Below are 15,350 nucleotides of genomic sequence, written 5' to 3'. Positions count from 1 at the left end.
CCTAAACATGCATATTTAGTCATATTATAATATAACTCATGCAATCAAATAATGATACACCTATATACCACATAAACACATATTTCATATAATTCTCCATAATTTTCCATCCTGGCCCCATAATAAGGCCCCAAGCCTTATGAGGTAATTTAGGATGTTACACATGTCTGGTACATACAATACATTTGTGAGTGGAACCTTTTTGTCGAAAGTGAAGAAAAACTCAATTGTTCTTTTGCCTTCAACCTTGGATCTCTTCTCATTGGCCATTTAGATTTCATGCTCATCCTTGAAAGTCTCAAAAGATTTGAATAGAGACCTATTATCTCTAACATGAATGGAATCACAAGTGTCATACCACCAACCTTTTATTTTCCTATGAATGACATTAATCTCACTTAGCGTAGCCACTAAATCTTCTTCGGTTGAATTCACTTTTGGCTCATTATTGTGGCTACTCTTTGTTGAGATTTTTTAAATATAATGGTTAAGATGTTTACACGACGAGGTGCAAAACACTTAACGGTTTTCACTTAAGTTGAAGTGAAAACATGAGAGTAGGCATCTAAAATTGACTTTTATGGGTCTAAAGTAAAACAATGAGGTATCTAAACATTCCAAAAAAAATTGGATGTATTTGGAGACATTTTGGGGTCATTCTTGGGGCATTAATATAGAGGAATTTGCGTTGCGTTGCTTGTGGGAGGTGATGCATCGCCCAGAAGTGCCTAGGAGGAAAAACCCCCAGCAGACGATGCACTAGTTGGCGACGCATCGCCTGGGCAGTCCGTACGGGATCGTACATATGCGTGAATTAGCTCCAAATGATGTGTTAAAAAGCTTTATTCTATTGATTGGACTTAATGACGATGCCTACACTATAAATAAGAGTTATTAGAGTTGAAAAGCCTTGATCACACTTTTCAACTCTCTCTACCCTCTCTCTCTCTAGCTCTCAAAGATTATAAGTTTTCTCCAAGAAACTCACCAAGTAATTCTTGAATTGGTGAAGTTTCAAAGGCTTGTTCTGTTAGAATATTTATTCATATGGTATATAAAATTAATTTGCTACAACTAATTGATTTAATATATTAAAGTCAATATTTAATTTATTGACAAAATATTCTAATTAATGGTCAACATTATTTGTTACCCGATTTTGTTGTTACCCGATTTTTCATATCCCAACTGATTGAGAGAATATCTCAATCTGTGGCAGAGACTCTGATGGTAGGTCTCACTCTATAAATATAGAGTACCGGTCCCCATGCTCACTGCTCATTCTGACTATCTGTAACTCCATCTAAAAGAGTTAGTGAGAGCTTGGAAGCCCGAGTACTCGTTCTAATTATTTTCTTTTTCTTTTGTAGATCTAAAGCTTGATTGAGGTTATCAATTGCAATGGTTGGAGGTATACAATATTCGATCCTCTATTTGTATATGTTCATTCTATATATTAATTCTGCCTACATGTATAGGATTGTTCATATGCATATATTTATATAAAATCTAACATTTGGTATCAAGAGCCTAGTTTACCTCTGCCTTGATTTATATTATATGCCATGAATTATATATATACATACGTATGTATATATTTTTGTACATATACATATATATATATATATATCTAAATTTCAGTTTTTGTATTTTTGTTGTGTTTTACTGCTTTTGTTGTTGGGTTTACGTTGATTTATTCATTCCTAACAATTTTGCACATAAAAACCTATACCATATGGCCATATACACTTATATATATATATATTCACCTTGTGTATATTTTTATTTTCATTGCCGATTCAATTTTTTTTTTATGGTTTCTTTTGTTCTTTTATCCTAATTTCATTATAAATATATTAAGCTTTATATTTCTTTTCATTTGGGATAAATTGAACCACGTTTCATATATGTTCATCCACGTAAATGGCCATAAGTTTTCTTTGATGTTAAAGTTCGATTTCTATTTGTTTTTAAAGCACTAAAACGCCATGAATCTTTTTAGACATTGTTTTAGATCAAATATGGGCGAAAATATATGCATTTGGATGTAAAAATCGTTGCTTTCCATCAGGTTTTTTCGTTCGGACCCGTTTATGGCCAATTTTATTTTTGAAATTCAAGCCCGATTTTAGTTGTTGTTTATGCAAAATAATCCCATGAATCTCTTCATATAAGGATTTCTAATTGATCTAGGCTTTAAAATCTTGAAAATCGATGTCAAAATGGGGTTTTCTAATCAGGTTTGGAAATCGGGTCGCGTGACCCGCTTTCAGAAAAATGGGTCAAAACGACCCGGTTGGCTGAAGAAGATGACCAAAACGACATGTCGTTTTTGGTCTTGATGCAAAAAAATGACCCGTCATTTGACGAGTCCTACGACAATTCTAAGGGGAAAACAACATGTCGTTTTCCCCATGGTGATTTAAAAAAAAATAAGAAAATTTGAAGAAAATTCCAAAAAATTATATTTTTGATTTATTTTGGGATTTTTATTATTTTCTTGATTTTAATGCTTATTTAGACAATAAATTTCATTTTTAATTTTTTTGCCAATTTAATTAAAACATATAATTTTGGTATATTATATATTTAGAAATTAATTAAAATGTGCAATTACTTGATTTTAGTATATTTATTGTATGATTATTTTCTTTTATTCATGCAAGATTAAATAATTGTGTTATTTTAAGAATGTAATTACTTTTTGTTTTACAATTAAGTTTGTGCAATTATTTTATTAATTCACCAAATCAATAAATGGTTTTATTGTCTTATTTAGCATGTATATTTTCTGCCAAGCATATATATGAAATTATTGTATTTATTTTCGTACATATAGTTAATTATGCTAATTTGTATTATTATTTTGTTATTATTCTTGCAAATTTATTCTAAGTATAATTATCTTTAATTTTATATGTATGACTTTATAATTTTAAATATGTTGTATATTCCATAATTTTGCACAATATATTTAGATTATATTACATTAAGATAGGTTGAATAATATTTTGCACATTAATATTCATAATTTATTCATAAAATATTCATAAAAAATTTAGGGTGAATAAAATTATGAATAATTCATAAACAATTTTTTGGTTGACATAAGAACGCATGAAACTGAGACAAATGCTCAATCTAGAACGGTTTTTAATGATCTTTGGACGACCACACTAGGAGCACTACTCTCTGTGATTGCCTATTATGTTATAACGAAATTGTTCTTAGGTCTTCCTAGAGCCTAAAACATAATGTCTAGTGAACCATATAATTTTAAATAATTAGGGAGTAGCCACAACATCTTTAATTATATAAAATTATATATCAATTTGAAATGATCACATAATGGACATAAATTGTGATTGATTATATATATATATATAATAATTTTATCCCACATGGATTTTATTATATTTATATAATTAATTAGGATAATATATTAAATAAATTTTCATAATTTACCCACAGGAGTTATGAAAATTAATTTAATAGTTTTATCATAAAGTTTAATAAAGATAGAAGTATCAAACCTTAATTTATCCCAAATAATTCGTTTGAATAATCTATCATCCTATACATCTAATTTTATTAAATTAAAAATTTAGCCCACAGGCAATTTTTGTTTAATAAAATTTCATCCTTCAGCATGTTAAAACATGACTTCATTAAGCCTCAATCTTTAAAAATCTCAATTCGTAATCCTATTCATGCAGCTTCTTCATCCTCCTCTAGTTTCGCTAGAATCCTTACTGAAATTTATGAGCTTAGGGGTGACAATTTCAAAATCTGGAAAGAATGAGTTCTTCTTCATTTAGGTTGCGCCGACATGGACTACGTAATAAGGAAGGACAAACTTGCTGCAATCACTGCGACTAGCACTGTTGCTGAGATCACACTATATGAAAAATGGGAGTGATCCAATCGCCTCAACATCATGTTCATTATTTCCAAGATCCCTCTGGGAATGCGTGGATCGGTGGAGCAACCTGAGAAATTCAAAGATTTGATCAAACTAATCGATGAGCAGTTCAACACTTTGGACAAACCACTTTACAACAACCTCATCCACCAGTTCTCATCCACAAAACTCACTGGTGGCAAAGCAGTTAGAGAACATATTTCAAAGATGAGGGACATTTCTGCTCAACTGAAGAAGCTCGATGTAGTCATTCCTAAAACCTTCCCGGTCCACTACATCCTTAACAATCTTCCACCTGAATACGGGCCTTTCAAAATTTCCTACAACACACATAAGGACATATGGAGTATCAATGAACTGATAACCATGTGTGCTCAAGAAGAAGCAAGGCTCCTGCAGGAACAAGGTGAAAGTGCTCACATGGCCACCCAAGGAAAGAAACGCAAACCATCCAAGAAGGACAAGGGGAAAAATAAAGTGCCTCCCCAAGGTAAAGTAAAGAAGGATTCCATCAAGTGTTTCTTCTGCAAAAAGAAGGGACATGCGAAAAAGGAATGCGCCAAGTTCAAGAAATGGATGGACGACAAAGGTAATACAATTTCATTCGTATGTTATGAATCTAATATGGCTAATGTTAATATCAACACATTGTGGATTGATTCTAGATCAACAACTCACATTTCAAATTCCTTGCAGGGTTTACAAAACCTAAGGAAGCCAGTGGAAAGTGAGCAAAGCATCTTATCCGGAAACAAGATGGGCTCACATGTGGAGGCTATTGGAACGTACCATTTAGTTTTAAGTAGCGATTTTGTTTTAAAGTTAGAAAAGACATTTTATGTACCAAGTTTCTCTAGAAACTTGATTTTCGTTTCAAGACTTGTACCTTTTGGTTTTTCCTTTACATTTTCAGAAAAATCTTTTAATTTATATAATAAATATGAATGTGTTGGAAATGGTATTTTGTTTGATGGTCTTTTGCCTTAATTTGCAAAACAATACCGCTTATAATACTGTGCACGTTCACGCTTGCAATAAAAGATGTGTTATGAATGAGAATTCCTATACATTATGTCACTAGAGATTGGGACATATCTCCATTGATAGAATTAGAAGGTTAGTGAAAGATGGGGTACTCAATACCTTAGATTTTACTGATTTTGATACTTGTGTGGATTGCATTAAGGGAAAGCATACCTCCAAGTCTAAGAAAAGTGGTGTCCATAGGAGTTCCGACCTATTAGAAATCATACATACTTATATATGTAGTCCAGACATGGACTCATATGGTCAGAAATACTTAATCTATTTCATAGATGATTACTCACGCTACATGTATATCTACTTACTTCATAACAAAAGCGAAGCGTTAGATGTCTTTAAGATATTTAAAGCTGAAGTAGAGAAACAATGCAACAAGAAAATTAAGATAGTGAGATCAGATAAAGGTGGATAATATTATGGTAGATACACTGAAGATGGACAAGCACTTGGCCCTTTTGCAAAGTTTCTTCAAGAAAATGGGATTGTTGCCCAATATACCATGCTCGGTACACCCGAGAAAAATGGTGTTGCAGAAAGGAGAAACCGAACATTGATGGACATGGTGCGGAGTATGCTTAGCAGCAACCCTAAACTTCCTAAATCCTTGTGGACTGAAGCTCTAAAGACATCCATGTACATATTAAACCGAGTTCCAACCAAGGCAATCTCAAAAACTCCTTTTGAATTATGGAAAGGTTGGAAACCGAGTTTGCAACATGTACGCATTTGGGGATGCCCATATGAAGTTAGGGTATACAATCCACAAGAAAAGAAACTAGACCCAAGGACCATAAGTGGATACTTTATTAGATACGCTGAAAGGTCTACAGGTTACAAGTTTTATTGTCCATCTCATAGCACTAGGATTGTGGAATCAAGGAATGCAAAATTTCTTGAAAATGCCTTGATTAGTGGGAGTGATCAATCCAAGGACTTAGGTTCTGAGAAAGATCCTTCGGAACCCTCCACCTCAAGAGCAAGATTGATTGTGGTTGATAACACCCTTGCAGTCTAAATGGATGTTGAGCCACCACAACTAATTGTTGAAGATCCACAAGTCAATGATGAAGTTCAAATGGATCAAGTTGTTCAAGAGTTGCCTATAATTGTTGAACAACAAGCTGAACCGCCTACTCCCCAAGAGCCTGTTGGTGTAGCCTTAAGAAGATCCACTAGGACAACAAAATTAGTGATACCTAGTGACTACATTGTGTATTTGCAAGAATCTGACTACAATATTGGAGCCGAAAATGATCCAGAAACGTTTTCACTAGCTATGAATAGCAAAGAATTGGAATTGAATCGGAACTGTGGTACAATGCCATGAATGAAGAAATGAACTCTATGAAGAGCAACGGAGTCTGTGATCTTGTTGAGTTGCCTAATGGGCGAGGGCTATTGGGTGTAAATGGGTCTTCAAAACAAAGAAAGACTCATTAGGCAACATTGAGAGACACAAAGGGAGACTCGTTGCAGATGGATTCACTCAAAAAGAAGGAATTGACTACACGGAGACCTTTTCTCCAGTATCTAAGAAAGATTCCCTCAGAGTTATCCTGGCATTAGTTGCTCATTTCGATTTAGAGCTACATCAGATGGATGTGAAAACTTCTTTCCTAAATGGTGACCTAGAGGAGGAGGAGGTATACATGAAACAACCAGAAGGATTCTCCTCTAGTGATGGTGAGCATTTGGTGTGCAAGCTTAAAAAGTCCATCTATGGTTTAAAACAAGCGTCCCGCCAATGGTATTTAAAATTCCATGATGTCATCTCTTCTTTTGGATTTGAAGAGAATGTCATGGATCAATGTATATACCAAAAGGTCAGTGGGAGTAAGATTTGTTTTCTTGTTTTATATGTGGACGATATTCTTCTTGCAACCAATGATAAGGGCATGCTACATGAGGTGAAGCAATTTCTCTCAAAGAACTTTGAGATGAAGGATATGGGTGATGTGTCTTATGTCATTGGCATTAAGATCCAACGAGTAGATTCAAAGGTTTCTTAGGTCTATCTCAAGAAACCTACATTAACAAAGTTTTAGAGAGATTTCGGATGAAAGATTGTTCACCAAGTGTTGCTCCTATCGTTAAGGGTGATAAATTAAATTTGAGCCAGTGTCCAAAGAATGATTTTGAAAAGGAAGAAATGAAGAACATTCCATATGCTTCTGCTGTTGGAAGCTTGATGTATGCTCAGGTGTGCACACAACCCGACATTGCCTTTGCTGTCGGAATGATAGGAAGATTTCAGAGTAACCCGGGATTAGACCACTGGAAAGCTGCAAAGAAATTTATGAGGTATCTTCAGGGTACTAAGGATTACAAACTCATGTTCAGACGAATCGACAACCTAGAAGTAGTTGGCTACTCAAATTCAGACTTTGCTGGTTGTACTGATTCACGTAAATCAACCTCTGGTTATGTGTTTATGTTTGCCGGTGGAGCTATATCATGGAGGAGTAACAAACAGACCTTGACTGATACTTCTACTATAGAAGCCGAGTTCGTTTCGTGTTTTGAAGTTGCATCGCATGGTGTATGGCTAAAGAGTTTCATTTCAGGGCATAGAGTTGTAGATTCCATATCTAGGCCATTGAGAATGTTCTGCGACAATTCAGCTGCTGTATTCATGGCTAAGAACAACAAGAGTGGTAGTCGAAGCAAGCACATCGACATCAAGTACTTAGCCGTGAGAGAACGTGTTAAAGAAAATAAAGTGGTCATTCAACACATTAGCACTTAATTGATGATTGCTGATCTTATGATGAAAGGCTTGCCACCTCATAAATTCAAGGATCATGTAGTGAACATGGGACTTCGTTCCCTTATGTAAATTTATTGTACAAACTGAAGTTATTATCAATGAAACTCTTATTTTGATGTTTTCTCATATTTATGCGCATCTTAATTTTATTTGAGAAAATTTTATCTTCATAGGAGCTGAATAAACATAAGGTTTATTCGTTTATGTACATAGCCACATAAAGTACATTGTTATGTAATAAATATATTGTAATACATGGAAGATAATACTCGTCATAAAAAGAGGTCCTATCGTCATGATTCATGTGTTTATTATCTAACAGGGATGATAGTCGGGCTTAAGTAATACATTAATTTAAATGCTGACCAAGTGGGAGAATGTTAGAATATTTATTTATATGGTATATAAAATCAATTTGTTACAACTAATTGATTTAATATATTAAAGTCAATATTTAATTTATTGACAAAATATTCTAATTAATGGTCAATATTATTTGTTACCCGATTTTTCATATCCCAACTGATTGAGAGAATATCTCAATCTGTGGCAGAGACTCTGATGGTAGGTCTCACTCTATAAATATAGAGTACCGGTCCCCAAACTCACTGCTCATTCTGACTATCAGTAACTCCAACTAAAAGAGTTAGTGAGAGCTTGGAAGCCCGAGTACTCGTTCTAATTCTTTTCTTTTTCTTTTGTAGATCTAAAGGTAGATCGAGGTTATCAATTGCAATGGCTAGAGGTATACAATATTCGATCCTCTATTTGTATATGTTCATTCTATATATTAATTCCGTCTACATGTATAGGATTGTTCATATGCATATATTTATTTTAATCTAACATGTTCAATCTCAAACCTCATTCTATCTTGGTGAAGCTTCAAGAAACAAAGGGAAGGCTTGTAATAGATATTTTAGATAGACTTAGATGTTCCCCAAGTTTGAAGATTCAATTTGCTCAAGATCAAAGGTTGTATCTCTCTAAACCCTAACTTTGTATTTGTGTTATTCTTGAGCAAGCATTTGATGAAATTCACAAGATAAACATTTTCTTGATGAATTTCTTGGAGAAAACTTATGATATTTGAGAGTTAGAGAGAGAGAGAGAGAGAGAAAGAGGTTAGAGAGAGTTGAAATGACCCCTTTTATTAGAGCAATAGGATTAGAGGTTTTAAACACATTAATTTAGAGCAAAAAAACGTAACATAATACCTGAGACAAGCAACATGTTGCCCAATGACAGGTGACATATCGCTTCTCCACTGCCTTGGGTGTCCAAAATAACCCTTAATCTAAATGATTTCAAACTTTTAGGGTAAGCTTAGACACCTCATTGTATCACTTTAGACCCATAAAAGTCAATTATTAATGCATACAACAAAAACTCATATTTTTACTTTAACTTAAGTGAAAACTGTTTAAGTGTTTTACACCTGTACAAACAACTTAACTATTATGTTTAACCAATCTCAATAGTTATGACTCAATTTTTTACATGATAGTGTTCGTTGTAGTTACGACAACCCTCTTGTACATTTTCTGGAAATTATGGATAATTTAGTATGCTGAAAACAGAGTTCTTGATATTCTGAACCACCACTCATGAAGAAAAAAATTCAACCCTGTTCTCAGCCACTAAATTATTTATAGCATTTTGAAAAATGTATAAGATGGTTGTCATAACTATACGAACACTGTCATATAAAAAAATTGAGTCATGACTTATTCACGTGTATAAAAGTGGAGTGAGTTGTACGGATACAACAAAAAATGTACCATACTTTAGGGGAATTCTCCTATAGGGGCTTCACTTTAAGCCATACCGGTAGGGCTCTCAGTGTTTACAACCCGTGAACAGTTTTCGACGCGATTTTTTTTATGACCGTGTATATTGTAGCTATTTAGAGCATCCTGCAAATTTTCAGAAACCGAAAACTAGGTTCAAACATGTTGTTGCACGTGTAACTAATTTTTTTTATGTGCATGGAAAACAACATGTTTGGACCTAGTTTTCGGTATTGTAAACTATTTAGAATTTTCTGAAAATTTGTAGGATGTTCTAAATAGCTACAATATACACGGTCATAAAAAAAATGTCGCGCCGAAAACTGTTCACGGGTCGAGAAACACTGAAAGCCCTATTGGTAGGGCTTAAAGTGAAACCACAATAGAAGAATTGTCCCCATACTATATACATGTCCTAAAATATAAATTTTGGTTTTGAGATGAATAAAGAATCCGTAGCCATTGCAAATATTAGATTCTTTTTTTGGATTATATTATTTTAGCATTTAAATTTTCCAGACAATGGTTTAGAATATAAACTATTTTTAGTGTCTAATTATTATTTTTTTCAATTAATTAAAAACTTACAAAGGAAAAAATAATTATTAATGTTTTAAAATTTTAGGTTTTTGATTAACTAAAAATATTAAATTTTGATTATTATATATATTTATAATGTAATTGAAATAAACATTTTTTATTTAAATTATGTTAATGTATGTTTTTACACCAATTTGTAAAATAGAGAATAGTATTTTTGGTAGTAATATAATTATAAGGGTAAAATTTAGTTTTAAAGAAAATAAGAGATACTAAAATGGTATAATTTTATTTTATGAAGCTGCAAATATTAGATTAATTGTGAGTAGGTTAGTGATTCGGCTGTCTCTTTTTTGCTGGACGCACCCAAAACTGTTGACGGTCAAGAATATAATCAATAAGGAGAAAAAAAAAGATCAAGGAAATAGGGGAAAATAAAAACAAAATATTCTTTGCTTAGTGCTCATATAAAATATATATATATACATATATATATTTATATAAAAAAACTCTTCCATGAAAATACTAAAATTCATATACTCTAACATGGTGCCCCCTGTCAATGGTACTGGGGATTCAGTATCACCTTTGCTAAAGAAGAGTTACAAGAAACAAGGCCATACATCATCATGGCTTACAAATAAACGAGTTAGCCAGCAAGATGACCAATTCCTCAACAAAAGTAAAGTTACACAACCAACAGCAGTGGCCCAGAGAGAACAAATTAAGGTCTAAATTCTCAACTGTGTACAACCAAGAATAGTTCCACGACACTGTGTCATTGGAGCTGCCTTGCGCCAAGTCGGTCTTTCACCACACATCATCAGGACATCAACATCAGACATTGGCCTGATATCAGAGTTCCACTGTTCAGGACCAATGACGCCTCCAATCACATAAATCTCATCCCTCAGGCCAGTCATTGCATAACTGATCCTCCGGCGAAAATCAGACACTGAGACCACTACCTTGCTAACATTTCCATCCTGCTTGGATATTGATCCATGACTCATAACGTAGAGTGAATCCTGAACAACTGCCATTGGACCCTGGAGCCAGTGATAATCCTCAACAGTCCACTCGAGCCCCTTACTATCCAAGACTTGCACTGTTGATAAACCCTTGTGTAAAACATGAAGCTTTCCTCCGATCACTACTCCTGAGCATGCTGAATTATGAGTGCGATGAAGATCAGGAATTGGAACCCAAACATCCTTGTCAGGGTCATACATTTCTGCCTGAGATATTGATTTTCGGCAACTAGTGAAACCACCTGCAACAACAATCTTCCCATCCAGAACACAGCAAGCAAACATGGCCCGGGGAACAAGCATAGGCGCACGTGGAGACCACTCTCGAATTATGGGGTCATATGACCAAACCTCATTGGTTGCAAATGTCCCATCTTGATCACCAGTCTGTGGATCAACAGCATCACTACCACCACCAAGTACAAACAGCTTTCCAGCAGTAGAAACAGCACCAAAGTGAGAAAGGTGCCTAATTTTTGAGGGGAGAATAGGGAGTGTAATCCAAAGGTCTCGAAGAGGGTCAAAAAGCTGCCATAAATTTTCTGGGTAAAAAGCACACACGCATAGAAGATCTTCAGCTGAACCAACTTCCAGTCGAGCTTTAAACAGTTCAGGACTACGAATGACAGCTTTCCAGGAACGAGAAACAAGCTCCAACTTGGGGTGGAGAAAGAAGGGAACCCGTGCAAGACACCTGAGAGCAACCGCGTCAGGGAGACCTTCAATTAGTTCAGACATAATAATCACAGTTACATCTGTTTCTGATGATTCTTCACTAGAGAGTTGTTGCTACCCTGGATGCAGCATTTGGCACATGCAGATTACAGAAAAAGCAGTCAGTACCACTTAGAATAATAATTCAGAATTGAATTACTACAGAACATCTAAAAGCTAAGATTTCAGCACAAAGATACCAAAATGAATAATTTAGTGCTCTTGCATGTGGAAAGAGATCTAAAAGATTAATAGTCATCCCAATACAAATTGCAAAGTACCAAACAGATATGCCAAACAAGGCAAGGACATTCTTCACCATTATAGGCAACAGGTACTTTCACTTATAAAATATAGAATTGTGCAATTTAGCCTATAAAGAAAGGTAATCTCCTAAAATAAGACAAGTTCTTCCAACAGATTGTGTAGATATCGACGAAATCCAATGATCTAATGTGGACTATATCTCCAAATCTCTTCTATTCAAAATACCTTATTTTGCTTTAATGCCAATTTATGAATTAACACTTTATCCTTCTTCATTTTTTTTAAATTTATTTATTTGGGTAAAGAAAGAGCCTGCAAAGACCCAATTAAACACATAAGACAAGCAATTCAAAAGAAACTATAGTAAAAATAAACAAAAATTCCAACTCAGAATGTTATATTAGCTCAATGGGACTGTGAATACAACAATTCTTTCTTTTCTTTTTTTTTTTGATAGTAACAATTCTTTCTTTTCGTCAGCTTCACAAACATAAACAAATAATACCGCCCCCCTCTTTGCAATTCATTCAATACCAACGGACAACAACATGGTACATAAATTTGAAGATGATGGTATAGCAATAGCATTGACTCTGCCTGCTTCTGCTACTCTAAAGTTTCATGCCATTCTCACTAGAGTTTCATGCTTTCCGTCCATCTCAATCTAACAGATCCATAAACCTTATCATTCAAGACTAATTAAAGTCCATTACAGGAGCTCGCAAATAATACCAAATTTATTCAAATGGTTGTCCAAAAATTCTAAAGAAGTAACTAAACTGGACACGTCTAAGTACTGCCAATTTTTCCAAATAAAGCATAAAACCCTTAGTGAACACTCAAACCATCATCTCAGTATAATACAGTAACCCTATAAGGGATCTATGGAAACTCAATTTTATATCTCAAAACTTAAATTATAATTCAATAATAAAGAAATAAACAAGTCATTCGAGACAAAGACCTCCACCATTAACGCATGATCCACTTCCCAAGTTTCCAATTTGGTTCCACCTAAACGCATTTGTACCATGTGACACAAATATGAAAAACATAAAATATATTCAAATACACCAACCAAAAAGGAAAGAATCAAAATAAAGATTGTTCATCAATTTACTTGCAGACCCAGAATCCAAAAGGCAAATAAAAAGACAAAATTGAAATTTGAGAAACCCCGGCAGCATTCAGCCCACTAAAGAAATGCTCCCTCACATGTGAAAAGACCAACCGCACCACAAAAATTTCACAGAATATCAAGAAACAATCGACCTATGATTCAACAAAATGAACATGGGTTTTTCAGAGATTTCAAAATACATCCAAATTTCAAGCAACTTCTTCCAAACCACGCTCAAATACAGGTGGGTGTAACAAGAAATTTTAAAAAATATATTTGGAAAACATATATATTATAAAAAATTCATAACAGTTTGCCTTGGAACCAAGAAACAGTAGATGTACCTCAGAGAAAAGACCCTGTTAAGGACACAAGATTTGGATTCTGTTGCTGAAAATTGTGGAAAGAGAAAGTGTTTTGAGGGTTTGGAATGTCCAGGCTTGGGAGAGAGAGGTAATGCCTGAAGAAAACGCCGAGTTACAAAATCAATGTATTTTGTTTATGTTATAAGGTGTGTGTGGTGTCAACCTCTTCTCTTCTCATTACAATTTCAAGCGTTTTGAGACCATTTTTGCGTGTTTTACTTGCCTTAACCCGGTTTTACCCTAAAAAGGAATTAAAATTGAAAAATACCCATTTGGAATTTGGATATTCCAATTTTTTTTTCCTTTTCTCAATATTCTTTACTAGAGTATAATTTTCAATTATAATCGCATGCGCATATCACGTGGTTGAAAATTTCAGTATTAAAAAAAAGTTAAATTATTTTCCATTTAAAATAATTTCATATAATTTCCTTAGCGTACGGATATTACTATTGAATATGGACAAACCAAATTCCTTGCTTATGACAAGGTGTTTACATAATATATTTGAGGAAAAAAAAACGTGCTCAACTTATTTATTATGGTCCCAGTGGGGCAAAGTGGTTATTTATAATTTATTTATACCACAATCTCTCTCCCTATTGCCCAATCAATTTCATTCTTGAAACAATCGCTCTTAGGATTCAAAACTCAAAACAAGCCATATTTGGATTGTATCATCATGAATTAGAAAAACAAGTTCAAGAACTTTCTCTTTATAATTTCTATAGTTTAGTTGAAAGAATAAAATTATTATGGGGTCTCGTTTATATTATGCAAAGAATATACTTATTTTATATTAAAATAATATACCAAAATTTATGAAAATATACTTGGGTGGTGGCTGTGCATTTGAGAAAGGTTTGATCTTTTACTTAGGGAATACGCAATTGACTAATATAATAGAATAGGATCACTATATGAACAAAGCTGAGCTGGAGATTGAGAGATTAAGATAGGTAAATTTTACCAAACACACAGATATTTTCATACCTTTTCTCTCACTAAAATGGGCAATTTCTATATTGTTAGGTCGGTACATTCTAGCTAATATTTTAGATAATGATGTCTCATATTTTCTGCCAATAAAATAGTAATAATAGTCTAGACAATGATATCGATATTAGAAAGAATAATAGACTAGTTAGTAGCCGTATTTGTTAAACCATGATTATTATTATTATTAGCCAAACAACGACAACAAAAACAATGAATGAATTTTGTGTTGGAAGTTTTTTTTTTTTTTTTTAAAAGGTTTGTGTTACAAGTTTAAATTTGTCAAATAATCTTCCAATGTAGATTTGTAACGCAGTTAAGTACATGTTTAGTTCAATAAAATAGATTTTATAATGGAAAAATCATTCTAGGTGTATTTTAATATTTGGCATATAATTTTAGAAGAGAATCCAAATGAATTATAATTCCCATAAATGTCTGTTTGGCATTGTTTTCTGTTTTTGCTTTTAAAGTTGTGTTCTCGGAAATGAAAATAAAAAATAATTTTTGTAGTTTTCAAAAAACAAGAAGTATTTGGTTAATGTTTTCTAAAAACAATTTTTTAGTTTTATTTTTTTTATATCTTAAATAAAAAATTAACAAATATATTTACAAAGAGAAAAATATTTTAAAAGTTTGTAATAAATAATGAGATAAAATAATTTGAAAGAAAAAATGATGAAAAATAAGGAGTGAGAAAGTAAGGAGAGAAAATTTGAAGAAATAGAAATTGAGAAGAGAGAAATTGATCCAAGAAAAAATGAGAGAGTAGGTGATGAGAAAGAAAGTGAAGA

General features: G+C 33.3%; 1 protein-coding gene across 2 annotated transcripts; it reads right to left on the bottom strand.

The window, feature by feature from the left end:
• Positions 1 to 10,575: 10,575 nt before the first annotated feature.
• LOC133791690 (F-box/kelch-repeat protein SKIP30) lies at positions 10,576 to 13,714 on the bottom strand. 2 transcript variants are annotated; one of them, XM_062229616.1, is made up of 3 exons: positions 13,540 to 13,714; positions 13,040 to 13,089; positions 10,576 to 11,888 (listed from the first exon to the last, which is right to left on the bottom strand). In XM_062229616.1, the coding sequence occupies exon 3, from the start codon at positions 11,830 to 11,832 to the stop codon at positions 10,795 to 10,797; it is 1,038 nt and encodes a 345-aa protein (XP_062085600.1). In that variant the 5' UTR covers positions 11,833 to 11,888; positions 13,040 to 13,089; positions 13,540 to 13,714; the 3' UTR covers positions 10,576 to 10,794. The 2 variants fall into 2 exon arrangements, with proteins under 2 accessions (XP_062085600.1, XP_062085594.1); XM_062229610.1 differs by lacking the exon at positions 13,040 to 13,089 and having other exon boundaries at positions 13,540 to 13,713.
• Between the last annotated feature and the right edge of the window lie 1,636 nt (positions 13,715 to 15,350).

Source organism: Humulus lupulus, chromosome 1, assembly GCF_963169125.1.
Source record: "Humulus lupulus chromosome 1, drHumLupu1.1, whole genome shotgun sequence".
Classification (NCBI taxonomy): domain Eukaryota; kingdom Viridiplantae; phylum Streptophyta; class Magnoliopsida; order Rosales; family Cannabaceae; genus Humulus; species Humulus lupulus.
This window is presented reverse-complemented; position numbering and strand designations above follow the sequence as displayed.